Source organism: Nannobrachium achirus (assembly GCF_963921795.1).
Source record: "Nannobrachium achirus genome assembly, chromosome: 3".
NCBI lineage: Eukaryota > Metazoa > Chordata > Actinopteri > Myctophiformes > Myctophidae > Nannobrachium > Nannobrachium achirus.
The window spans coordinates 24,847,129-24,875,110 of record NC_137812.1 but is presented as its reverse complement, the minus strand read 5'-3'; the positions used below and the strand labels follow the sequence as shown (position 1 = coordinate 24,875,110).

The following is a 27,982-nucleotide window of genomic DNA, read 5'->3' as shown; positions in this document are numbered from 1 at the left end:
AAGCTCACAGCGCGGCACCGAGTGCCGCGCTGCGAGCTTGTAGATCTGCTATTTTTGAAAAATCGTGAAAATGTGTGCAAGTCTATGAATATCTTTGACCCGATCTTTGACCCGACTTCTAAATCCTTCCTCTAAATCAGTGGTTCTCAAACTTTTTCATGTCAAGGACCCCCAAAATTACAGGAATTTAGCCACGGGCCCCCATCTCAAAATATGTTGTTCCAGGGACCCCCCAGAAGCAAATATTTGATTTACAAATGTTTGCTTTTAAATAGATATATTCAAAGACTTGCAAAGAAAAATCATGATTTTTTCAAAAATAGCAGATCTACAAGCTCGCAGCGCGGCACTCGGTGCCGCGCTGTGAGCTTGTATATCTGCTTTTTTTTTTTTTTCTTTTTTTTAGTTATAAATGCCGGTAAGATCAAAATAATTTGGCCGTAAAGTGCTTGATTGTTTTTGCCTCTCAGGGCACCACCGCCCTTTTTGTGTTGAAACAGGAACTCGGTATGGCTCCGCCCCTTTCTCAGTCCACTTCCTCCCCCTGTGTTTACTACTTCTAACGACAACAACAACACTACATGCTTAGGGCAGTGGTGCAGATTCTGAGATTCTTGAGAGATTAGTGCATACATGGGCAACAGGCGGCCCGGGGGCCACATGCAGCCCCCACCTTCACTTAATGCGGCCCTCAGGTTAATATCAGAATACTGATATTAACTTATATTATTGATTTCAGCTGTTACAATTCCAAAAATGCAAACCCACTTTAATGACTAGTAGTATTACATTTTTTTTTACGTCCAATGTATTTGTAATTAGGTTCATAAAGTTTACATAAGTATAACTAAATGCATGTGAAATTAAGCAAACATGTTAGATTTCAGGATTCCAATTCAAAATTAACAAAAGATAATTCAGGATTCCAACTCAAAAGTAGCAAAAAAAGCAGATCTACAAGCTCAAAACGCGTCGCAGCGCGACACGTTTTGAGCTTGTAGATCGGCTATTTTTGCTACTCTTACTGAAGATTAGAGGTGTTTGCTTGACAGTAACAATATGCAATGTGGCCCTCTGGCGTGAGTGTGTAAATATAGTGGCCCTTTCCATCATCGAAGTTGCCCACCCCATAGTGCCTACCTGCCTGCTTGCCAGTGTGTGTGCGTGTCTGTGTGTGCGTGTGTGTGTGTGTGTGTGTGTGTGTGTGTGAGTGAGTATGTGCGCGCACACGTGTGCATGAGTGAGTGAACATGTGGTCCTTTGACAGGGTGAGTATAGGCCACACATGAGGAGGCTTGAAGAAGCTTCTGTCAACCTAATTAAACGATACACTTCACCTCCTGTCGGCCACTGATAACCTTGTGTGATAAGAGTCCATTCATTCAACACACACCTGGCACCACTTCATTCATCATGTCCTTCTATCCCCCCTCACCCCTCCCCCTCCCATCAGTGGTATCTGCTATTGGTATCATATAAAATAGGGCTAAAGTGCTTAATGTCTATTTTGTAATATAATTTATGTCTGCAAAGTGACTAGTAACTAAAGTTTTCAAATAATTGTAGTGGAAAAAGTACTCTATTTGGATCTGAGATGTAGTGGTGTAGAAGTAAAAGTATTGGAAATTGGAAATACTCAAGCATCTGTGTCATTTTAGATTTAGGGTTGGCTTTCTATTTTTTTTGCGATTTTAGTATTTTGATTTCAGTGGGTGGGGGGCATGAGTACAAGTGGCTAAATATGTATTTTTAAACACAATAAGCCGGAAATGTACTATTTACACCAGCCCCCATAAGTCACATCTGCCCATGAAAGATTGCGGTGCATCTTGGGAATGGGCTCCACAATCAGAAGCCCCCAACCTGGGGGCATGCATGCAAATCAAAATAATTAAAATCACTAAAACGCTAGAAAGAAGTAAATGAAAACATTTTAACACTCATCTTTTCTTTTCTCTAATGACAATCTAAATTCTAAAATATGAACCCCTAAAAAAACAAAGTTGTCCTTTAAACCCTTGTCCTTGTGGTCGCAAGGTCGTTTCTGGTGAATGTCCCCCCCCCCCCCCCCCCCCCCCCCCCTGCCCCCCCGGAACAGGGGAAGGTGGAAGTAAATCCCACTGTAAGGCACTCTATCTCCCCAGTGACAGACGTTTTAGTTTGTTATTGTTTTTTTTTTTTTTTTGCTGGGGAGACCTGCGGCGTGTGAGGGGGGACAAAGGACGCGAGGGTTTTTCTGATGATGTCCGTCCCCTAGTTGCCATAGAAACCCCATCAGTTTTCGCTGCCGCCGCCGCCGCATCCGTAGAAACCATCACTTGTCTCCTGGTGTGTGTGTGTTTCCAGGGGCGTCACAAGGGGGGGGGGGGGGGGCTTGAAAAATAGCAGATATACAAGCTCACAGCGCGGCACTCGGTGTAGATCTGCTATTCTTGAAAAGTCGTGAAAATTTGTGCAAATCTTTGAATATATGTATTTTTTAAGCGAACATTTGTAACTCAAATTTTGCTTCCGGGGTAGTCCCTGGAACTAAATATTTTGAGATGGGGGTCCGTGGCCAAATACATATCATTTTGGGGGGTCCTTGACATGAAAAAGTTTGAGCATCACTGACATGGAAACATGGGTTTCTTGCACACATTTTCACATTTTTTTTTTCAAAAAATAGCAGATCTACAAGCTCGCAGCGCGGCACTCGGTGCCGCGCTGTGAGCTTGTATATCTGCTATTTTTCAATAGTTAACATTCATGGGGGGCCGGCCCACAGTGAATCCTCCTTGTACCCAGAGCCCTGAATTTGGTTGGTTGTGACGCCCCTGTGTGTGTGTTTCCATAGAGACGCCGTTGCCAAGATCCTGTACTCGCTGCTGTTCAGCTGGCTGACGGAGCGCATCAACGGCCGGGTCTACCCGCGCCACGAAGCACTCTACATCTCCATCCTGGACATATACGGCTTCGAGGTCACCGCCCCGACACGCACGCACGCACATGCATGCACGCATACTAGGGGTGTAACGATACATTTTAATAGCGATTCGATACATACCGGTATCACGATACATGGTTGACGATACGATACATGGATGATGGATGGCATATGATTCGATTCAATGATTTAAAATCGATATAGTAACTATTTAGCAAATAAATGTAATCTGTCTGAAAGGTGTGGATAGTGCAGGTTTTTACGGGAGACATGTATTATTATGGATATAAATAAGTAAACACAGTGATTATCTGCCAAATACATGGACATTGTATATTGACAAACCTGCACCTTGACATGAACCCAGAGATTACACACATTTATCGATAGACCAGTGTAGCTATATGGAAAAGTAATTAAACCTCTCCTTTAAAATTTTTCTTCTTAAAAATGCTAAATACAATGCACAAGTAGGTAGTATCAATACAATCGATTCTTTGCACTGCCGATTCGATCCGATACAAAATCGAACGATACGATTCGATTTTAGCTGTTTTCATTTCGATAGACTTCGATTTTTTAAGTTAAAAACGATATTTCGATACAGTTACTATATCGTTACACCCCTAACGCATACACTAGGGATGGGACGATAAGCGATATTATCGTTTATCGTGATAAAAAAACACTCAGGATAATTGTATCGCGGAGATTTAATTTATCGTGATATCGTCCTCCGTCATGCACTCATGGGATCAATTCACTTTTTATTTGCCGAGCTGCATACGTACCGCTTAAACCCTCTATAATTGGTAAAAGGTACTTATAATATACCGTTGTTTTGGGTTGAGGTTGGCACATTTCCTGGGGCGATCTGCCCAGATCATGCATGTCACACGTGTCTTCTTCTTCTTTTTTAGTTTTTTACTCTCAAAAAGTGCCTGCAATGTAGTACCTTTGAAACTACATTGCAGTGCACATCATGGGGTGATCACTGCTTGCCTCCTGTGAATTGTTTTATTTTTATTTTTGTTAATTTTATTTTTTATTTGACATGAGAAAACCTGAGTGAAATGTGCCAATGTCAACCAGAAACATCGGTACGTACTCGATACAGTCTTTTTCTCACTCTCTATCCAAAAATAGCTCACAACACACAGCTTGTAGATCTGCTATTTTTAGGCAACTGTTCCGTCCCAGGATAATGGATTTTAATTATCGCGATAATATTTTAAATCGCGATTTCTTTTGTCACAATAATCGTGACATTTTCATATCGTCCCATCCCTAGCACACACACACACACACACGCACACACACACACACACACACACACACACACACACGCATTCGCGCACACACCTGCTGTTCTGACTTGTTTAATTTAGGCCTAGGATTATTGACCGCTTTAACTATTGAAAAATAGCAGATATACAAGCTCACAGCGCGGCACCGAGTGCCGCGCTGCGAGCTTGCAGATCTGCTATTTTTGAAAAATCATGATTTTTCTTTGCAAGTTTGAATATATCTATTTAAAAGCGAACATTTATTTTGTAAACTCAAATATTTGCTTCTGGGTGGTCCCTGGAACAACATGTTTTGAGATGGGGGTCCGTGGCCAAATACCTGTAATTTTGAGGGTCCTTTTAGAAGTCGGGTCAAAGATCGGGTCAAAGATATTCATAGACTTGCACACATTTTCACGATTTTTCAAAAATAGCAGATCTACAAGCTCGCAGCGCGGCACTCGGTGCCGCGCTGTGAGCTTGTATATCTGCTATTTTTCCAAAGTTAAAGCATAAAACAATGGTTAAAGTGGTTCAAATCTAACGCGACTCGGGCGCGTTCCAGGTATTTGAGAGTTTAAAGTGATTTCATTTCAAGCTCCAGCAGTTTGATATACATTTAAAGCCACGCCCACCCCCATTTGATACTAAAAATATACTCAGGACCCTGTTGTATGACTAATCAAAGCGTTTTTTATTTTTTATTTATTTTTTTAGAAGCATTTGTTTAAATAGTGAAAATAGCCGATCTACTGTGCGACACTTTGTGAGCTTTCAGATTGCCGGTTTTCACCATTTTAAAATGTTTATCAAAATAGTAAAAAAAGAAAAGCCTAATAAGATAAGCGTCTTTGGATACTTAGAAAAGCGCTATATAAATCTGAGTTATTATTATTATTAAAGGGACTACACCATGAATTTACATTTTTCCAATTTTTATGTATTTTCTTGGTGTCCCACCAGCAACTTCTATCCTCACAAAGTCCTATTTCTGACCATTGTGTCTTTCTCAGTTTATGGGCAGATCTATGTTGGCATGTCTCAGAACGGTCCTGATTGTGAAAGGTCAGATTTGTGATGTCACAAGGCCTGAGAAGGAGGCAGGAGGAGCTGGGAGAGGGTTGGGGAGGGGTGGGCAGGCCTGCTGAGCAGGAGGTGGGGAGGAGTGTGGGGCCAAAACTGGCTCAATAGCGCAGTCCTCCCACTCAGGACAAGGTGGTACTGCAGCTGAAAATGCTCTGAAAGCCAGGAAGAAATGACAGGGGCTCTGTATTCAGGAGTGGTAATTTAGCCTCAAACCTTTTCAAAAACGTTTTTGGGACACAAACAGTGTTATATAAATTATTTTTAAATGCATGTAGGACCTTTAAGATTAGGCGACTCATAAAGGCATGAGACGCCATGAAAAATAGGGCCCTCTGTGTTTATTGAACTCTGAGAGGGTACAAATGGAACCAAATGGAAGGTCCAGGTACAGGTCCATTTTGGTTCCACCAAAATCGTTTATATCGCATCTGCATCTTCCAACCTGTAGAATAGTGACACTTTGGTTCCTAGTTCAAGGCAAGAAAAAACAAGTATTCTTTTGGTTCCGGTTCTGAACCGATTCATTCATTTTCAGTGGAAACACTGAACTGGTTAAACATTTGGCGGGGAAAAAAGAACGGAAGCGGTTCAACCCCACTGGAAAAGGGGTCTTAAAGTTGCTGACCAGTGCTTTTAACCCATTTAGGCCTAGAATGATTGAATGCTTTAACCAGTGAGAAATAGCAGATATACAAGCTCAAAAGTATATACAAAAGTTGTGAAAATGTGTGCAAATCTTTGAATATATGTATTTTCAAAGCAAACGTTTTTAACTAAAATTTTGCTTCTGGGTGGTCCCTGGAACTAAATATTTTGAGATGGGGGTCCGTGACCAAATACATATCATTTTGGGGGTCCTTCACATGAAAAGGTTTGAGAACCACTGACACAGTAGTCTCTCAAGAACAGACTAACTGAGCTCCATTTAAGTGAAAAGGACCTTTTCTTTGACGATGGCTGGCTGGCTAGATTGCTGACATAGAAACATAGGTTTTTCAAAAATTCTTAGAAGGATTCAAAAGACACTTATAGAATCGGGTCAAAATTCTAATTTTCATGATTATTCAAAAATAGCAGATCTACAAGCTCGCAGCGCGGCACTTGGTGCCGCGCTGTGAGCTTGTAGATCTGCTATTTTTCAATAGTTAAAGCATTAAATAATGATACACAATAATGTGTACCCGTTCTGAAGTGAACAGAATTCAAGGTTATATTATATTTGACTCAGAGAAAATTTGTATTGATACATGTATTCACTATTGTCACAATTTTTTTTTACATTTTGTAGATCGGCTATTTCAGAATAGCTGATCTACAAAACTGGTACAGTCAGACATTACGGCTTACACAAAAAGACATGTCATCTCCAAATACAAACACTATATGTATGACCCTTGTGGTCTCAATCTGTAGATAGATGTTTGTTCAGGGCAATTTTGAAAGAAAACCAGTGTTACAAATCAATAATAGATGGTATCAGGGCATTCCACATAAAGTGACTGTACTGTACTGTGTGTGTGTGTGTGTGTGTGTGTGTGTGTGTGTGTGTGTGTGTGTGTGTGTGTGTGTGTGTGCGCGCGTGCGTGCGTGTGTGTGTGTGTGTGTGTGTGTGTGTGTGTGTGCGCGCGTTGTGCAGGAGCTGCAGGTGAACAGCTTTGAGCAGCTGTGTATCAACTACGCCAACGAGACCCTGCAGTTCTTCTATCACAGGGTCATCTTCCAGGAGGAACAGGTCAGCACACACACACACACACACACACACACACACACACACACACACACACGTTTTCCATTACTATACTTTTGAGGACAGCAATATTTTAGGACGGAGACTTTCAGATTTTTATTTTTTTTTCTTAGAGTTATTTGCTATTTTCTTTTAACCCTATAAGAGATAATCCAAAAATAACACCACCGGCACGCAACTAAGCATAATTCAGGTACGAATCCAACCTATAAATCCTAAACCTTACCTATATGTCTAATCCTAATAATCCTAAACCCAGCCTGAATCTTTTTCTTTTGTAAGCCTTAACTCCCCGAATCGTTACTTTTAACAGTAAAACAACCATTTATCTTGTGAGGACCATGAAAATTGTCCTCACGATGTCTGTTCCTCCAGTTCTACTGTACTTGTGGTGGGGACAACTGGCCCTCTCAAGTATAGTAATAGTAGTAGGCCTACACTCACACACGCACGCACGCACACACGCACAGGATAAATGAAACCATGCAGTCCATCTACCACAATGTCACCTTCCAGGAACGGGTCAGAGCAAACATTGTAGACTGTAATTCAGTTAATTATAACTAGCACGCACGCGCGCACACACACACACACACACACACACACACACACACACACACACACACACACACACACACACACACACACACACACAGTGGCGTAGCTAGGGGTAGGAAAGTTAGACTGAGGTAAGGGGGCCCAAGGTGCCAGAGGCCCTCGAAAAGTCTGGATTAAAACTCTTTTTCCCCCAATAATAATAATTATTATTATGATGTTTATCATTTGTGTCTAAAAACTTAAAATTACTGCTGGAATAAAACCAATGAGCGATACAATTTAAATAATTGAGGGTCCCTATATTATATACTCACCCCTTACAAAGCTAAAATGGTTTCTCCTGCTTTCACGTTGTTTTGAGACCTATAGTAGCTTTGCGGTTTGTGCGTCCGCTTGCATCATGTTATGGTTGTGAAACTTAGGTGTGCTCTACAGGATAATTATGATCATCTGAAGTAAATGGAAAAGTCTTTTCATTGGCCCTGCAAACATAAGATCAACTCTCACGTTCTGTTCGCCCCACCCTCCCCCGGTCCTGACTGTAAAGCAGCTTCTTCAGCACACAACAGCATGCATTGAACAGAGACAGGGAGAGGGAGAAAAAAAAAAAAAAAAGACTGCAAACATAAGATCAACTTTCAGGTTCTGTTCGCTCCACCCTCCCCCGGCTTCTTCCACACACAACACGCATTGAACAGAGACAGGGAGAGAGAGAGAAAAAGACGTAATGTGACATAGAGCAGCATGTTTCATTACTGTAAACTGAGAGGAGAGCTTGACTGTTTACACTCAAGGAAGCAGCTGATGTCTGTGGGTAAGCATGCAACAGAAAATCTTCTCCCCTCTTCCTTCTTCCTTCTTTATCCAACACCATTAAGCAATAAGCATGGATAACGTTTTAAGCACAAACGCAAGTGTTTCGAACGAAACACCTGTTTGCTAAGTTCTGGAAGGAAGCACTCCCACTAGTGACATGATCAGTTGATCACAATCGCATCATGTTATGAATTTATGTAGGTTCCCAAATCAAAGTGAAAAATGGTTTGGTTTGTTGCAACAATGACTAGTTATCTAAAGTATGGTAATAGTGTCAAGTAGTGTGAGGATTAATGTCAGAGTGTTTGTGTTTGAGCGCCTCAGTGCGGCCGCTGCAGAGTTCATGTGCAACCTCTTCCAGAGAGATAGATGGAGACACTAGAAACTCTGCTGGAGAAACAAGACAAACTGCTGGATGTCCATAGTAATAACAATAATTGTATAATATCCCATCATCTATCTAGTAGTCATATGATTATGTCATACAAAAATAACAATCTAGGCATCACAATATTTTTGTTTCAGTCAGTCACAGTAGGCTATTATTGTTTTGTGAACTCCCAAAATGTTCACAGGATCTTGCTGTAGATTAAACACACTGACTGACTTTGCTGTTAAAACAATGTATGTGCATACACACAGACACAGTACACACAAGAATGTCCTGTTATGCCATTCTCATATAGCCTTATATGATCTAGCCTGTTATACAGTAGATGTATTCTCAGATCATTATATCCAACCCTTGTTTTCCATAGTTTAGCTAACTAGCCAAAGTTCTGATTGCATGCAGACTCATTTTTGCATGTAGGCTAATCATGTTCATACTTCACCCAATCTGAATAGTCCTATACTGCTTATTTTTTCTCCTATTCTACTTCCTATGTATAGCCTATATGCTTCACTCCTCATGTGCATTTGCTTGAGCACTGCTGCTATTGATTAGTGATTGTATATTCTGCACAACACCTGCACATATTTAAGCTGCTACTAAAAATACAATGGAGTGTTTTATTGTTATACTGTTTTATATTGGCTTGCATGGGAGGCTGGGCTCAAGTCAGAGTTCTGGTGTCTCATTCACTTGCTGGTGATGATGGTGGTCTGCACTTTTTATTTCATGGGACTGTTGTGGATTATACTGTATTAATAATACAGTAGCTGTATCTGAGTGTGCATGTAATGGATGATTATGTGTAGTGATCATGGTTAGATCAAGTAAAAATTCCTGGACTTTGTTTCAAGAGCTAGCATTGTCAAATTGTTACACCAGACACTACATGTTTGTTTATATCCTGCTTAGGCTACAAGAGTAAAACTAAAAGTAGACAAAAATGGTAAATGGTGTTACAATTTGACAAATAAGGTGAACATGATTGCTGAGGCGATCACGGCTACCGTATTATTGTGAGACATGTCATTCAAACATTAACAAAGTGTTCCCGGTTGGCCGGTTCTCCGCTTGCATGGCACAGATTTCTGGCCTAGGGGCCCAGAATTGCTAGTGACGCCCCTGCGTGACACACACACACACACACACACACACACACACACACACACACACACACACACGTTGACTCGTTTGTCAAAGTATTGGCCGCACATATTAAACTTAAAGATCCTCATCATTATGCACAATATGACTCGTTTTACAGTCATACTAATAGGATTGTAATTAGCAATGTGCTCATGTGTCCACCAATTTACCGTCACAGCTGATAAAGGTGGGGCTGATTTGAATAATTGCATGTGCTGCCGACACCTACTGTACCTCTCACCCACTGTACCTCTCACCTACTGTACCTCTCACCTACTGTACCTCTCACCTACTGTACCTCTCACCTACTGTACCTCTCACCGACAGGAGGAGTACATGAGGGAGCAGATCGAGTGGCAGCAGCAGGGGTTCACCCACAACCAGGCGTGTATGGACATCATCGCTGCAAAGCCTCATGGGATACTGCGCATTCTGGACGACCAGAGCGGCTTCCCTCAGGTACTGCACTGCACCACGTCCACACTAGGGCATTCACGAATAGTGATTTTTAGTATTTGAATTATTCAACCTCAAAGTAATAGTCGAATATTCGACAGGACTGGCCAAACTGTCAAATATTATCAAGTAAGCAAATTCACAATATTTATCTGCGGAACCGAGTCACATTAAATGTAATACCTACAATTCCAAGTGCTTGTCAGGGTGGGGGTCCCCAGTTCAAATATGTTTATTTTGCGGGTCACAGCCTAAAAAGGTTTGAGAACCCCTCGTATAGAGCATTAACAAATTCATCTACCAGGGGCATTGACAACTCATTCTTATGACTTCCCTTCTAGCCAAGCTTTATAAACTAGCCTATATATTTTTTAAAGAAAAAACAATAAAAAATAAAAATAAGCACATTTTCGACTTCGGAGAACAACGTCAAATAGTGACTTTGATATTCGAATATTCGAATATTTGGTGAATGCCCTAATGGCTACACAGCTGCAGCAATAAAAACAATAATGGATTACAGATTTAGATTTGCGCTTCCCCAGTTCCACTCCGCACTTGAAAAGCTATACCCCTTTCACCCGGTAGGAGTCGCTGACGAGGCCAATCTCCTGCTGTCCTCTCTTCCGTGAACACTGCTAATGGTGTTCTTTGATTTTGCACGCACGGAGCACTCCCGCCCACAACCTAGTCTAGAGACCTGTCTCCCCGCCTCTGGCAAAGATCCTTAATTAAGGAAGATATGCCATTACCATGCTTCATACAAAATGGTAAACAAATGGTCTCCCAAGTGGGTCCTCGTTGCCACGCTCCGTTGCCCCAGCCTGCCATGTTTTACCCTGCTGTGGTTTTGAACCTGAACTGCAAAACAAACTAGCAAATCAGCCTAGGATTTCATCCCCCTTCTACTGCAACATAGGGATGGGACGATACGCGATATTATCGTTTATCGTGATAAAAAACACTAAACGATAATCGCATCGTGGAGATTTAATTTATCGTGATATTGTCCTCCGTCATGCTCTGGGATCAATTCACCTTTTATTTGCCGAGCTGCATATCCGGTACCACTTAAATCCTCTATAATTGGTAAAAGGTACTTAATATACGTTCTTGATACAGTTTTTTTTTCACTCTCTATCAAATGTCTTTGCCAAAAAAAATAGCAAGCTCGCAACGCGTCGCATTGTTGTTGTTATTGTTGTTTGGTTGCCAGGCAACAGACCACACCTTCCTCCAGAAGTGCCACTATCACCATGGTGAAAACCCGCTGTACGTCAAGCCAAAGATGCCCCTCCCAGAGTTCACCATCAAACACTATGCCGGGAAAGTCACCTACCAGGTACATACATCCCCCTCCCTGTGTATTTCTTTGATTTGGATTTATTTATTATTTTGAAAAATCTTTTTTTATTAGTTTTTTAAGATCTATTTTGGGCCTTTCTGAGATAGACAGGAAACAGGGAGAGAGAGTTTGGGAGAGACGTGCAGTAAAGATCGTCGGGTACAGGACTACTGTCAGGCTACATTGGAGCCGAGGTGCCCGGACCACTAGTCCAGTGGTCCGGGCCAAGGGATTTCTTTTGGAAAATCTTTAGAATTTCTAATAGTGAAGGTTATGTATAAGAATAGAATAGAATATAATAGAATAGAATAGAACATCACTCATCATAATATCGTCTCTGTCGGGTGGAAACCTCATATGTCCAAAACTGTTGCTTTTCAAGATTCAAATTCATAAACAGTGAAAGTAGCAGATCTACAAGCTCAAAACGCGTCGCTTTGTGCCGCGCTTCAAACGTACAGATCCGCTTCTTTTGCTGCTTTTGGGTGACGCTGTACCATGATCAAGTAGGCAGTAGGGCATTCATTCACGAAATGTACGGGGGAAAAAAAAAACACAAAAAGTTAGAATATTGAGATAGGAGGTTTCTGCCCGACTGCAACGTTATGCTCCAATACTATTTACGCGACCACCGTTATAGAGCCTGGGCTCTTCTTTGTCAGGTCAAACTGTATGGGGCAAAAAAAATATATATATTCCACATGGTAGAATCCATCAGCCATCCTATAGGGGAGCAAATCCCCAGGATTTGAGCTAATCCGTCATAAGGCTGCTCCAGTGTGTAATGCAGGTCAGCCTGGTGACAGGCAGGTGTTCAGGCCTAAATGATTTCTGCCTGACAGTCACAGATACTGTGTCTCTCTATTGTCTGTCTGTCTGTCTGTCTGTCTGTCTGTCTGTCTGTCTGTCTGTCTGTCTGCCTGCCTGCCAGGGACGTGCTGGCCATTGGGAAAAGCGGGACAACTCCCGAACGGCTGGTTCATTCCCGGCCGGTCCAGTGTTTGTGTGTGTGTGTGTGTGTTTGTGTGTGCATTCCATTTTGGGGGCTGGGCGGCCAACAAAGTAAATTGTCACTGTCGGGCAGAAACCTTGTATCTTCAAGTTTCAAATTTGTAATTTTTTTTCGCAAAGCAAAGCCCTGCTTCATCATACAAGGCTGTTGCACAAAAGTAGTGAAAACAGCAGATCTACAAGCACACAACGCCTCGCGGTGAGAGGCGTTGTGTGCTTGTAGATCGGCTGTTTTCACTAGTTTAAATCATTTTTTAAATGATAAATACAAAACAAATGGTTTTGGACATACAAGGTTTCCACCCGACAACAACGAAATATAACTCATGTAATTGGCCCACTGGCTTGTCACTTGTCATGATCTGAAATGGCAATTCTTTGAGTAGCAGCAGCGCTATAGAGAGATCTCTCTCTCTCTCTATAGCGCGCAATGAGGGCCTCTCCAACTCTTTTTCCCGGGCTTAATCAGGGGCCCAGTACGTCCCTGCGTGCCTGCCTGCCCCGGCCAGTGGTATAAAGTAGCTAAGTGGATTTACTCAAGTACTTCACTTAAGTACAGTTTTGAGGTACTTTTACTTTACTGGAGTATTTCCAATTTTCAATACGTTTACTTCTACTCCACTGCATCTCAGAGGAAAAATATTATTGTACTCCATCCACTATATTTATTTGAACACTTTAGTTACTTGCTGATCTGTCCACAAGTCATGTGATTTGCTCTCAAACATTTTCAGTCAAGTCAAGGACCCCCCCAAATTGGCATTTGGCATTGAACATTGGAACATAATTAGGGTTGCCCGATCCCGATCACGTGATATGGCGATATGGCCGTTTTTATAAGATCGGAGATCGGGAAAAAAAAAATCTTTTTTTTTTTTTTTTTTTTTTTTTCAAAAAAATATTTTCTGGGAGTACTGAAAGTTACAGGTAAGGTGAATGCGATATGAAATGTAAGCTTACCATAATCACAGTAATCCTTAATAATTTTCAATCATATTCAAGGGCTTTTGGAGAAATGAGACAGACAGAGCACTGCAGAGGGAAGGTGATTGTGTCAGACTCTGTGTACAGCTGGCAGCTGATGCCAATAAGTAGTAATTGGCCCCTTGCTAATGGATCAAAGGAAGGCAATTATGTCTCTCTGCACTGTCAACTAGCTCAGTGGTTCTCAACCTGTGGGTCGGGACCCCCAGGGGGGTCCTCAAATTATTTTGGGGGGGTCCCCAGATGATTAACTTAACGTGCAACATTGTTTTCTCTCTCAACAGTAAACAAATCAACATAAAGTTTAAGTGTATAGAGGGTATCTGCACATTTCGAAAGTGAAAAATTAAGGACTTTTTAATACCTCTAAAATGACAAATTAAACATTGGCCAAATTGTCAAATATTAAAGCCAGAAATTGTGAAAATAGCCGATCTGCTATTTTCACAATAGAACCGTGTTATACAAAATATACTTCCTCAACTCTTCAGGGTCGGGGGTCCCCAGTTAAAATATGATTATTTTGGGGGTCACGGCCTGAAAAGGTTGAGAACCACTGAACTAGCTGCTACTGCATACTTTTAAAGCAGACTGGTTAATTGGTTCTTAACTTATTTTGTTTCAACTTTAAAAATGGCCAATGTTTTACCAGTTTTTATATAGTTTGTTGATTATTTTTGATGCTGTAATGGTCTATTTTATTTTATTTTTTGAGGTATTAAACAGGTTTTAAAAGTCCTTAAATCGTGACTTCACTGCCAAATTTCAAAGGCCACACCAAAGGTCCGCTGCACAATGATTGAGAAACACTGCACTAGTAGGCCTATATCACTATACACTACTCATAAGCTTTGTTTTTAATTTGTTGATTCAGTGCTGCACTAAGTGATAGAATGAATAGAATTTTTTTTTCTTAATGCCTTGCCAAAAGATCGGATCGGGAAAGATCGGGATCGAATCGGAAGCAATAATATTTGATCGGTATCGGATCGGGAGCAAAAAAACCCTGATCGGGGCATCCCTAAACATAATAATAGCTTTTAGGCTTTGTAAAAGCTCTTGTAGATCTGCTGTTTCCACTCATTTTTTGAAAACGGTTTGTTCCTCCAGGTGCAGAAGTTCTTGGATAAGAACTTTGACATGGTCCGACAAGACGTCCTGGACCTCTTCACCCAGAGCAAGTGCAAAGTGAGCACGCACACACACACACGCGCGCGCACGCAATCACGTATACGCACAGACACACACACACACACACGCACGCACGCACGCACGCGCGCGCGCACACATGCACAGAAACAGACACGTCGTACACCCAGGACAAGACTGTGGGCAAAGTCTGTCCAACACCACAGCCTGGACTTTAAACCGCCGCCGGATGGATGCATGGATGAACGGATGGATGGATGGATGGATGGATGGATGGATGGATGGATGGATGGATGCATGGATGAACGGATGGATGGATGGATGGATGGATGGATGGATGGATGGATGGATGGATGGATGCATGGATGGATTACGTCATCACACACAATGACATCTCAACCAATGTACTTGTCCTTTAAAAGTAAACCTCCAATAAACTAAATGTCATTCAATCAACTGTTCTGTCATCTAACAACTCGTCCTGTAAATTGGTTCCGCTGTTTCGCGGTGGTGCTGCTCTGTGAAATGTTTCACCGGACGATACATCTGAAAGGAGGACATAAGAGTTCCTACCATGCTGCTGTAACAGTCGGACACGAGCTGTACTCATTTGGAGGAAACAAAAACTACGAGAGCAACAGTGATCAGATGGAAGTCCACGTCTTCCACACAGTGTCTTTGCGTTGGAGGAAGTTGCCCCCAGTGACAAATGGAAGAGGGCAAAGTCCCATTGAGGTTCCCTCCGGGCGCTATGGCCACACAGCTGTGCTGGTAGAAGAAACTGTCTACATCTGGGGAGGGAAACAGTACTGCAATGTGCTTTATGCCTTTGATGTCGACACCCACAGCTGGTTCAAACCCAATATTTCTGGGAATATTCCAGGAGCAAGGAGGCTCCACTCAGCCTGTGTCCTGGAGAAGGTCATGTATGTGCATGGAGGATTCACCCACCTGACTGGACGCACTAATGACATGTACAAGTTGGACACCACCATAATGGTCTGGTCTTTAATTAACACCAGAGGAACTCCACCACATGCTTCATCAGGTCACTCTGCCACCTTCTTTAAAACAAAGATTTTTGTATTTGGGGGCTATGGGGGCTTCGGCAACTACGACAGCATCAGAGTGTTTGACACAGAGACCAACTGCTGGCTGAACGCACCTTCTGCACAGCTTCTCCCAAAAGGACGTTGTGGTCACTCAGCCTTTGCCTACAGTGGAGAGCTGTACATATTTGGTGGCTGGAACGGGAAGCAGTGCTTCAATGATCTGTGGAAATTCAGTCCAGAGACCTTTTCCTGGAAGCAGATTGAGTCCAAGGGGAAAGACCTTTGTAGGATGCGTGGGATGTGCTGTTGCATGGTGGGAGATCGTATTATCATCCATGGAGGAAACACAAGTAGCCACCTCAATTCTGGTGACCTGTACATTCTGGACTTAAATCCTAGCCTGAAGATGTTATGCAAGATATCAGTCACTCAGCACGGTCTGGAGCTGTCGGAACTCCCACATGACATCAGGTGGGAACTGGCAACCATGACTACCAACATCTAAAGCAAAAAAACGACGTAGCCCACCACACGCACACACACACACACGCACAAATACAAATACACAAACAAATAAGTAAATAACGTAAAATAAATACATACACAATACATGAATACATAAAAATGCAAGTGGCAACAGGGTCCTAGCATAGAAGATGGTTATGAGATGATGATGATGAAGTGGTAGATAAAGAAAAAGGTGATGACCTTTAGGAGAATATGCAGAAGAAGTAGACACATGCCTGGGTAGAATGTCCGCTTTTATGAAACAAGAGTGCCCTCAGGACTCTTGCTGGGGCCCTCTATGACTACGCCTGCACCTCCTGGTACTCCAACACCAAAAGGCCATTAGATTCAGATTCAATTCACTGTGGTTCTGTTCGCAGGTCATTTTGACCTGGGGGATATTTGGTTTCAAAAACAATACTAATACTGTACTGCAGGGTTCCCCAATAGGCGGCCCGCAGGCCATTTGCGGCCCACGGGGGGCTACTGTCTGGCCCCCACCAACTCCAGTAATAATGGTGGTATAAAAGCAGCAACAACACTAGTATATCGTCGTTGTCGGGTGGAAAACCAGTATCTCAAAATGTGTACGTTCTTTCGCAAAGTAAAGCTCTGCTTCATCAAACAAGGCCGTCGCACAAAAGTAGTGAAAAAAGCAGATTGGCTGTTTTCACTAGTTTAAATCATTTTTAAAATGATAAATGCAAAATGAACGGTTTTAGACATACAAGATTTTCACCCGACAACGGCGATATCTGAACTGTCACTGGAGTAGCGGGAACGCCACCGTCGCCCCCTGCAATGCTGTGGCCCTCGGCTTGGTACCCTAGACATGATTCGGCCCTTGGGGAAAACTAATTGAGGAACCTTGCTGTACTGTATACTAATACTTTATTGTAAGTTCTACACGCATCCTAGCGGTTCTCCTCTCGTTACCTGTGAGTTTCGGAACTCACTCCCTGCAAGGACACACTCCCCCCGATGGGATTCAGCACCTTATCGTGGAGGGGTTTGCGTGTCTCCATGACCCCTGGAGCTACGTCGGCAGGACTATTAAGGGGCATCAGACTGTGGGGAGAAGTTGGACGGACATACTAGGGCTCCAAGTTGGGGGAGGAGGGGCCTCGAAAAGCAGGGATTGAAAATGTTTTGTTTTGTTTTTTCTTTTTCTTTTTCTTTTTCTTTTTTTGACAAATAAAGTGAACGTGAATTTGTTGACTGCTTACTTTCAATCAAAGATCAGAAACCCTGTTTTGGGCATATGAGATTTCCACCCGACAGAGACGACGTACTGTAATAGTATTTATTGATTTCTTAGACCTACGTAATTAACATTCTTTGTGTGTGTGTGCGTGTGCGTGTGCGTGTGCGTGTGCGTGTGCGTGTCTTTAGATGGTGTCCAACCTCTTCCTGAAGCACTCGGAGACGATTTCCCAGCAGAAGATGTCAACGACCAATCGGAACAGCAGCACGGCCCGGCGGTACCAAGCCAACACCGTCAGCGCAAAGTTCCAGAGCAGCCTGCAGGAGCTGCTGGATAAGATAGAACAGTAAGAAACGCACAACACTCAGGGTTCCCACGGTCATGAAATTCCTGGAAATATTTTGGAATTAGAAAAATATTTTTCCAGTACTGTAAAAGTTTTGGAATTGATCAAGGGTCCTGGAAGGTCCTGGGAAAAATAGCTATGCATTGTCTTTGGTTATTGATTTTGTTAATACCTCTGAAATGACAAATTAAACATTGGCCAAATTGTCAAATATTAGAGGCAGAAATTGTGAAAATAGCCGATCTACATGCTCACAACGCCTCGCAACCGAGGCGTTGTGAGCATGTAGATCTGCTATTTTCACAATAGAAAGTGTTATACAAAATTCCTCAACTCTTAGTGCTTGTCAGGGTAGGGAGGTCCCCAGTTAAAATATGATGATTATTTCGGGGGTCACAGCCTGAAAAGGTTGAGAACCACTGGCATACACTACCTGTCTTTGGGCATTGTGCATAGGAGTAAGCGACTTGTTATTGAGCTGAATTATTGTTATATACAGTAGTCCTGGAAATTGGGTTAAATATTCTGGAAAAGTTTTGGAAATTAATTGGTAAAAATGTGTGGGAACCCTGAACACTTTTAACCAACAAACAACCTTCACCCCTCTGGTGCATTTTCATGTCAAGGAACTTGGAATTTGGCCGCGGACCCCCACATGAAAAGGTTTTGTGCCAATTAAGGACGCCCAATATGAGAAGATTTGTTAAACATTTTTGAGATTTTTTTTTTCTACTTGTGCACCAGCAGAGCGCGCCCTGTTATTTATATCAGGTCGCACTTGTTGATGGTGACGTCACCAAGAATGCTGTTCCCTCATTGGCTGTTGATGGTGACTCTACCAGGAATGCTGGTCCCTGATTGGCTGCGCAGACATTGACGCCACATACAAAATCACCAAACGCAGTACTTGCACACTCTGCTGGCGCAAGTAATAACTCATAAAAGGCACCCCTCACTTCACACTGGTTGTGATCTTCTTTTCTTCTTTTTGAATAGCCACTGTATAAATGGATAAAGTGGTTGAGATGACTGTGATTCTATGTTAATTACTTTGTCTGGAACCCTCCTAAGGACCCCTGGGGGTCCTCCAATCAAACTTTGAGAACCAATGTTTTATTCAACCAACAAGCAACCTTTGCTAAGCCCTTTGGACCTTTTAGCAACAATGCACAATCATTTATGCTACCCTCAGGCCATGTTGGCAACAACAGCACACACATTTTCCAACTTTCTCTGAGCTCTAAGCAAGGATGTGTTTTTGTGTAGCTGTGGAACAGTGTTTGCCAACTGCCAGCCTGTAGAGCTGATTTGTCACCTTCCACCTTTTGCAGAAGAATGGACTCCCACGCAACATCTTCCATTGCAAATAGAGACATTTGTTTAGAGCTAGGGATACTCAACTTAAGATGGCTCAGGGGCATAGACTGTAAAAAAAAAAATATGGACGAAGCGAAGCCATTGGTTTCTATGCTGCGAAAATGACGTTTTTTTGTCCCTTGTATGGGAGTCGCCATCATTGTTTGAATGGTACCCCAGGAATCATAAGGAATGCTATTGGTTGCCAACGGTCACGTGGAACTGTAGGGATACAGGGGAGAATGTGGTCGGAGCCTCCCGAAATAAAGCACACAAAGAAGAACACAGCAGGCTAGTATCAGTTTAGTTGGCCACTCCCCCCGCAAATGTATCATCAATTTTAACATAAATGGGACCATATTTGCACAAAACGCATATCATGGTGATTGAAAGGGAGTTTTTCACTAGCGACAGGAACCATAAAGTATTTATGACAACGTTTATTAAGGTTAGAAACTCAAACGGGAAAATTAATGGGGTCCAATGTAGACACATTCTTTTTGGTACCTCGCGGGGGGAGCGAGAAACTAGCGACAACATAGGAAGTTTTAGTTCCGTATTGGATTCGTTTTAAATCGGCGGAACTATGCCCCTGCTCAGGGGCCACTCAGAAAAGGGGGCGCTCTCCATTCCGACATGTCGCCACTCCGACAGTGACTTCTTATTGTCGGAGTGGCAACACTTCCATAGAGGTTAAGGTTAGGGTTAGGGTAAGAGATAGGGTTAGTGTCGGAATGGAGACATGTCGGAAAGGAGACATGTCGGAATGGAGAGATGCACTCCTCAGAAAAATACCAAACGTCCAAGGGCTGCAAGCTAAAATTGACGGTCCCATTTTGGACGTTTAGACAATGATTTTGTAACACACTGATCTAACAAAGTCGAACAATAAGCCGGCAATTTCTTTATTACTATTTACAGTACCTACTAGCCCCCATAAGTCATATCTGCCCATGAAAGATTGCAGTGCATCTGGGGAATGGGCTTATAAATCGACGTCATTAAAATGTCTAAAACAATAGAAAGCAGTAATTGAAAACATTTTAACACTCATCATTTATTTTCTCTAATTACAACCTAAAATATGAACCCTTATTGTAAAAAAACAAAGGTGTCCTTTAAGTGGAGCGCCAATTTGGTCAGCAGCTTGACACGTCACATACAGTGCATCACCCACATAGTGCTGCACATGCGTACATATACTGTAAACCTGCCGAGTGTACTGTATCTGCCTGAACTTAGCTTGTGTATCTGCCTGAACTTAGCTTGTGTATCTGCCTGAGCTAATGAAGCTAATGAGTTCTTTCTCCTGCGTTAGTCGACCCATGGTGCTCCGAGGGGCGTCTATCGATCTGTAAGTGTGTAAAAGTTTCTCTTTCACCCCTACTTTTGTTGTTATGGGTGAAGTACTTTCTTTTTTCACAGATCACTAATAGGGTGCACGGCATGCCAGTCCTTGTGAGGTGCCAGCCTCAACGGAAAAAAACACTAAATAATAGAAGAGTATGCAAGTATACCAATGCAAATTTTATTGTGGACACAGGGACAAAAATGACCAACGTTTCAGACAGACAAGTGCTGAAGAAGGCAGCTTGTCTGTCTGAAACGTAGGTAATCTTTGTCTCTTGTGTCCACAATAACATTTGCATCGGCAGCAACGAGTGTGCGGCTATACTCTTTTATTATTTAGCATTGTAAGGCTGTCGCCACTTAAACTCGATCCATTCCACTCCAGTGGTGGTAAAAGTACTTGAAGAAAGGTTCAAGTTCAATACTGCAATGTTGAAATACTCCACACTCTACGCTACAAGTAACAGTCTGCGTAATCAAATTTTACTTGGGTATAAGTACAAAAGTATTGGCATCAAAATATACTTAAAGTACCAAAAGCAGGAAGTAGAAATAGCAGAACTACAAGCTAACAACGCGTCGTGCTGCGACACATGGTGAGCTTGTAGATCGGCTATTTTCAAATGAAAAGAGGTTAACGTATGTTTTGTAATAATAATCCAAATCTACAAAGACCGCAAAAACTAAAGCTTTCAAATAATTGTAGTGGAAAATTGTACTTACTTTACACCACTCCAACTTAACAGCACAGTTTTTGTGGGGCTTCATGAACTAGCACAGAATAATAAAGCGATATTATTTTTGGTCAGAACTAGTCATTTACCGGTAATCTCGCTCGGATAAACAGAAAACACATTTTCAATTTGGTTGCCAATGTCATCCCATTAAGGACTCAGGAGAAAGTACCCATTTATCAGATTTGTTCCGGTTCCAATTTAGCTCATTTCCATATGTCATCACTTCCAATTTCATTCTCTTGATTGGATAAATGTTTCATCCCGACCTGCAAATGCATGTTCTGTTTATAAAGAGCTGAAGAGACAGAGACTGTTATTGAACAAACACTCTCTACTGCACAACAATTATTACTGTCAGGCTATTTAACACTTATTTTAACAAAACAATATCACATGTACTGCAACTGTAAGCTGGGCTCACACACTGCAGGATTTAGAAAATCGTAAAATATTTTGAAATACGGTTGCAACACACACACATGAGTATCTTATGTCTACAATCTTTGATACACTCTATTTTAAAAGAATGGTGCGTCACAAAGATAATTTTAACGGAAGCGTCTGAAAAGACACATAGACATATAGACAGATATACAGATAGACATTTGTGTTCTTGCTACAGCTGAGGCTTGTCAATACAGTTACAGTATCCAGTGGTGTAAAGTAACTAAAGTGCATTTACTTAACTACTGTACTTAAGTACAATTTTGAGGTATCTGTACTTTACTTTAGTAGTTCCAATTTCCAGTACTTTTACTTCTACTCCACTACATCTCGGATCCAAATATTGTACTTTTACTCCACTACAATTATTTGAAAACTTGAGTTACTAGTTACTTTGCATATATAAATTAATTAAGCAATATTACACGAGAGGGTGTGCATACAACACGGTTATCCGGCACGACAGCCTTACCGCAGGAACGAGCCGACAGGCGAGTTCCGTAGGTAGGGCTGATGTATAATATATTATAAAACATACATTAATCCATTATAAGTATATGTTGATGCCAATACCTTTGTACTTGAATGTTGGACTTTTACTTGTAACAGAGTATCTCTACATTGCAGTATTGACACTTTTACGTAAAATATCGGAGTACTTTTTGCTTACCACTGCTTACAGGTATCACAACGAAAAAGATTTTATTTTCGAGGCCTCTTATAAATGCCCTCGCGGCACACCAGCGGGCCCCGGCCCCGCCCGTTGGGAATCGCTCGCTCCTGTCTATGTCAAGGTTTTTGTCAAAGGATCATAGTGTCAGAATTGTGCTGAATTGAATTGATTGGAACACACGCGACGGTAACTGCAACTGACACCCGTATCAGAGAGCTGTCAAAAGCGCTCTGATTACTGGCTTGTTCTGAAACTCCAGTATACACTGCTGCCAACAAACACCCATCCCATCGTATTGATCCAACTGCCAGATACTTGGCAGCTCCCCCTCACGCCGAGACGCTCTGAGGCGCAGCGTTGCCAGGTCTGCTTATTATAAGCCACTTTGGGCTTGTTTTTCTGTAAAAGTAAATATTGGTAGTTGTGGGTTGCGTTTGTTTGGAGGGGAGCTTAAAGTGTAGTTGTTGCTTATTTGGGGCTTGTTTCCAAAATGTTGTTTTAACCAACTGGTGCTGTGGGAACCAACACATGGGCACCGGTCACGAGGACGTCCCATACTAACATATCGTCGTTGTCGGGTGAAAACCTTGTATGTCCAAAACCGTTCGTTTTGTATTTATCGTATAAAAAATATACTAAACTAGTGAAAACAGCCGATCTACAAGCACACAATGCCTCGCACCGCTATGAAAAGGTCATGGGGGTCCCTGCTTCATCTTTCTCTCAACTAAGGGGTCCATGGCCTGAAAATGTTGAAGACCCATGACTAATCCCCTCAAAATATTTTTGGAGGGAGGAACCCAGGACCAGATTTGTGTTGTTAAAATTGTTTCGAAAATCTTTCAAGATACTCTTTTGAAAATAGCAGATCTACCGCGATGCGCTTTGAAATAGCCAATGTGTATAGCTTAACATGCTCATGTGGCCAAAGAATCATTTCTTTTAGACCTGGTTGCGCGCATTCCTCTCGCAACATCTGGCAACGCCCGTGCTGAGGGCTGTCGGCTCCCATCACATCTGGACGACGCATACAGTACATGACAATGTAGCCGCTGCCCGCCGAAGCGAGACCCGACACGGGAGCGTTCACACTCCATCACACCTCCACCTCCAATTTTGACAGCGTTGTGGCTGCCAGCGGCCGCGCGCTTCCAGAGAACAGGCGTTTGCCGCTTATTAGACCAGGGGTCTTCAACAGGGAGTCCAGGACCCCTATAGGGGGTCCTCAGAGTTACTACAGGGGGGCCGCCAAATCTTTGTGTGATATTGTAGGACAATTCTTTTTAAAATAAAAACTTGAATCCCCACATCCCTATTCTGAGGAGAACTTTAGACAAAAATATCAGATCTACAAGCTCTCGAGCTTGTAGATCGGCTATTTTCGGCAAATAGGTTTGGTGTAGAGGTAAAAACAAAAGAGCAGAGCAAGTACAGAGTGAAAGGTCAAGTTTACTAAGTATTTAAGTGGTTAATTGTCTGAAAAAACACATTAACACGAATCCAACATAGACTGATGACAGTGCTGTCAAACAAGTCTATGAGTCTATCTATGAAATCGATGAAAACCTGCATCACACATTTTACACAATATGTAGAGGGGGTCCCTGCTTCATCTCTCTCTCAGCTAAGGCGTTGTGTGTAGATCTGCTGTTTTCACTACTTTTGTGCGACAGCCAGCAGGGCTTTACTTTGCAAAAGAACGTACAAATTTGGAGATACAAGGTTTCCACCCGACAACGACGATATACTAGTGTTGTTGCTGCTCTTATACCACCATTATTACTGGGGTTGGTGTGGGCCAGACAGTAGCCCCCGCGGGCCGCAAATGGCCCGCGGGCCGCCTATTGGGGAACCCTGCCTTAGACTGTAAGTCGTGTTTCCAAAAGGAGGGTCCCTCGCTCGTTGTTGCGGCCCGCGTTGGTCAGCCCAAAACGAACCCATCGACTCGGACTTAGTTTGGCCTTTAAGTGGATTTTGGGCGAAACACAGATCCGTCAGCGGTGTTGTATTGTTGTGGACGGATGACCTTCTGCTTCCTCGTTAACAGTTCCATCACGTCTGTGACGGATGAGTCATGGGGGGCCCCCCGGGGTCAGAGGTCACTGGAAAGCTGCACAGTAATCCCAGTGTTCATTTCCCCTTCAAGGTGTGCAGTGGTGTAAAGTAACTAAGTACATTTACTCAAGTACTGTAATTTTGAGTTTTTTTCTTTTTTTGTTTCATACTGTATGTGCAGTAGGTCTAGATGTCAATCCATGGTTTATAGTCCTTAGGGTGGTTGTGTTTCTAGCCTTCTTTTGTCGCAACAGTTCACAAATCTTGCTGCTGTGTTCGAACATTGTTGTATTTCTCCCAGTAGATATGGGAGTTTTTTTACTCACGCCATGGAGACTTGGGTTCAATACTATTTTTTTTTTGTATTTGCCACATTCCTAAGACAAAAGAAAATTGATTACAGTAAATTTACCCTCCATTGTTTCCGGATGGGGACCCAAATGCATTTGGGTCCCCATCCTGAATGAATGGGGGTAAATGTATTGTAATGACATGTTTGTCTAAGGAATGCGACAAAAACCCAAAAAATATTAACCACTTCAGCCCTTTATACAGCCATTTGAAAATAGCAGATTCACCAGGTAACGATTCGATTCTACGATGCGTTGCGATGCATCACACTTTTCTATATTCCTGCACAACATGGCACATCAGTCAATACAAGCGGTCAGATATACTGAAGAACATATTTTATTTAGAATTATAATATTCATATTATTATATCATTGGCTTCCGAAGTCCCACAGGACCATTGGATCAGCGCTTCTGGTTCTGGCTGAAGCAGCTCCTCTTGTGACTGTAGAGTCCAATATGGGAGTGGCAGTCCTTCTGACACAGCTCACATATGAAAGACGTGGCAGGTCTTTCTGCCTGGTTTGTCCTTCTGTGGGCCCTCTTCTCGTCCCACTGAAGCAGCAGGTGTTCTTCAAACCTCTGAAGTCCCATCTGGGTTTCAAGCCTCCAGGTGTCTCTGTTTTTAGCTGAGGCTTCCCATGTGGTCGTGTTGATGTGTGTGGCTTTTAGGTCTCGCTTGCATAGATCTTTGTATCGTAGCTGTGGCCACCCTCGTGGCCTCTTTCCTGAAGTGAGCTCTCCATAGAGGAGGTCTTTAGGGATTCTGCCATCCTCCATACGGCACACATTTTTGATGATCGATTATTATTATTGTAATCCCACAACCTTAATTAGAATTGCCCTGTGTGTGTGTGTGTGTGTGTGTTTCCATCTGTAACTCCACGTTCAGCAGTTGTTGTCTAAAAAACATAATACAAAAATCAATAACGCATGTACCTTGCCCAACATCAACTTTATCACCTTCAGATGTGTCTCTACTTCTCATAATCCCCAAATGTTTAAAATATTTCCCCAAATTTTGGCCTGTAGGCGGCTTTGTCCTGTGATGCGAATTACATCACAAATGGGCGTCACCAAGCAGCACACTCCTAGTCCGGGGGCAGTTCCAGAGAGAACAACATCACAGTCTGTCTGCTTCACACCAAGGGGGACTAACAGGCACACACACAAAGGGGCCAGGCCCCCGCAGGGGGCTGTAGGCTAGTTATTATTATTGACACCACTGCTGTATACTGTACTGTAGGAACTGTATGTTTTTCTTAACGGTATAAATGTTATACCCATCACTGCTCTAAACGCCAGGGACCTTAAAGCATTGGTTCTCAAATCTGCTCTTCTGGGGGTCCCTGCCCCTGGCACAGAACATTTTCAGATGGGGGGTCCCTGCCCCTGGCACAGAACATTTTCAGATGGGGGGTCCCTGTCCCTGGCACAGAACATTTTCAGATGGGGGGTCCACGGCCAAATACCTATCAATTTGGGGGTCTTTTTGGCACAAGTATTTTTGAGAACTACTAGTGCTGACCTAAAGCCCTCTGCCACCATAATGCCTCACGTCCATCAAGACTATTGCTTTCTAAATAATTATGATTAGTAAATGATCATTTATTTATTCATTCACTCACTCATTCATTCATTCATTCATCCATTCATTGTTTCTTTCTTTCTCTCTCTGTGTGTGTGTGTGTGTGTGTGTGTGTGTGTGTGTGTGTGTGTGTGTGTGTGTGTGTGTGTGTGTGTGTGTGTGTGTGTGTGTGTGTGTGTGTGTGTGTGTGTGTGTGTGTGTGTGTGTGTGTGTGTGTGTCTACGTGTACGTGTGTGTGTGTGTGTGTGGCAGGTGTAACCCATATTTTGTGCGATGCATAAAGCCAAACCATTACAAGGTACAGTTTGTTCAGGCATTTCATTAACATTGTTGTACTTAATACATCTGACACATCTTGGTGGAAAATTGATATGTACAAAATGTGCGGTGTGTGTGTGTGTGTGTGTGTGTGTGTGTGTGTGTGTGTGTGCGCGTGCGCGCGCGTGCGTGCGTGCGCAAAAGTTAAAATGTAATTTAGATAGCATGTTATGTAAACACATGCCAAGTTTGTGTACCTGGCATCCTGTAATGTGTATATGCATTTAAGAGCGTCGGCTAAATGCCTGAACCGTAAATTGTTGTTTGCGTGTATACCGGTATGTGTTTGCGTGTGTGTGCGTCTGTGTGCGCGTGTGTGTGTCTGTGTGCGTCTGTGTGCATGTGTGTGTGTCTGTATGTGTATGTGTGTGTGTGTAGGAGGCCGGGGTGTTTGATCTGGAGCTGGTGAGGACTCAGCTGCGGTACTCTGGCATCCTGGACACCATCGAGATCAGGAAGCAGGGCTTTCCTAACAGACTGCTCTTCCACAAGTTCCTCTGGAGGTCAGCCACCGCTCTGCGGTTGATTATCTTGACTAAAAACGGCGACGAACAATGTTCGTCGCCTAGCGTTTTTCACTGACGAAAGCTGATACAATTGGAAATTGCAAGTGTGGTTAACGTGATGTCACACCGGAATGAATTCCGTCTTACCTTTTGAATTTTCCCCCATTCAAGACAATGGGGAAAATTAATTAAATGATAAATGAATGGCCATATGGAGATCCCTGATGTCATCAATATTAAGCTCATATCTTCAAATTTAATTTATATCAATGTATATCAATTAAACTAACGTATGTCTTAGCAAAATGCACCCCTGCGTGTCCCAAAGCTGGTCGATTTGACATAATAGAGAGCCTATTATGGCATATATGCCATTTTGCTACTTCTGGGCCTCTTTTGACTTCCTTCACAGGTGTTACTGATGATACTAATTATGGCTCTGTTTGATTTATTGTACAGTGGTTCTTTAATTTCAAGGACCCCCATAACTCTATACAAATTGAATCAACAAATGGAATCAAATGGACCCTTGCGGGTCCATTTGCTTCCATTTGTACATTCTCAGAGTTACACACCTGTATGGGGACATTTGGA

The 27,982-nt window shown here is 42.5% G+C and overlaps 1 protein-coding gene across 1 annotated transcript in view; it reads left to right on the top strand.

Moving 5' to 3' along the window:
• The window catches only part of myo15ab (myosin XVAb), a gene marked incomplete at both ends in the record, with an annotated part of 174,892 nt that overhangs the window by 43,759 nt on the left and 103,151 nt on the right, over positions 1-27,982 (top strand). Inside the window, 8 exons of the mRNA XM_080722468.1 lie at positions 2,837-2,960; positions 6,935-7,030; positions 10,284-10,415; positions 11,629-11,754; positions 14,863-14,940; positions 17,853-18,010; positions 26,817-26,862; positions 27,261-27,385. Of these exons, the coding sequence (XP_080578594.1) occupies positions 2,837-2,960; positions 6,935-7,030; positions 10,284-10,415; positions 11,629-11,754; positions 14,863-14,940; positions 17,853-18,010; positions 26,817-26,862; positions 27,261-27,385 (885 nt within the window). The remainder of the gene's footprint in view (positions 1-2,836; positions 2,961-6,934; positions 7,031-10,283; positions 10,416-11,628; positions 11,755-14,862; positions 14,941-17,852; positions 18,011-26,816; positions 26,863-27,260; positions 27,386-27,982) is intronic.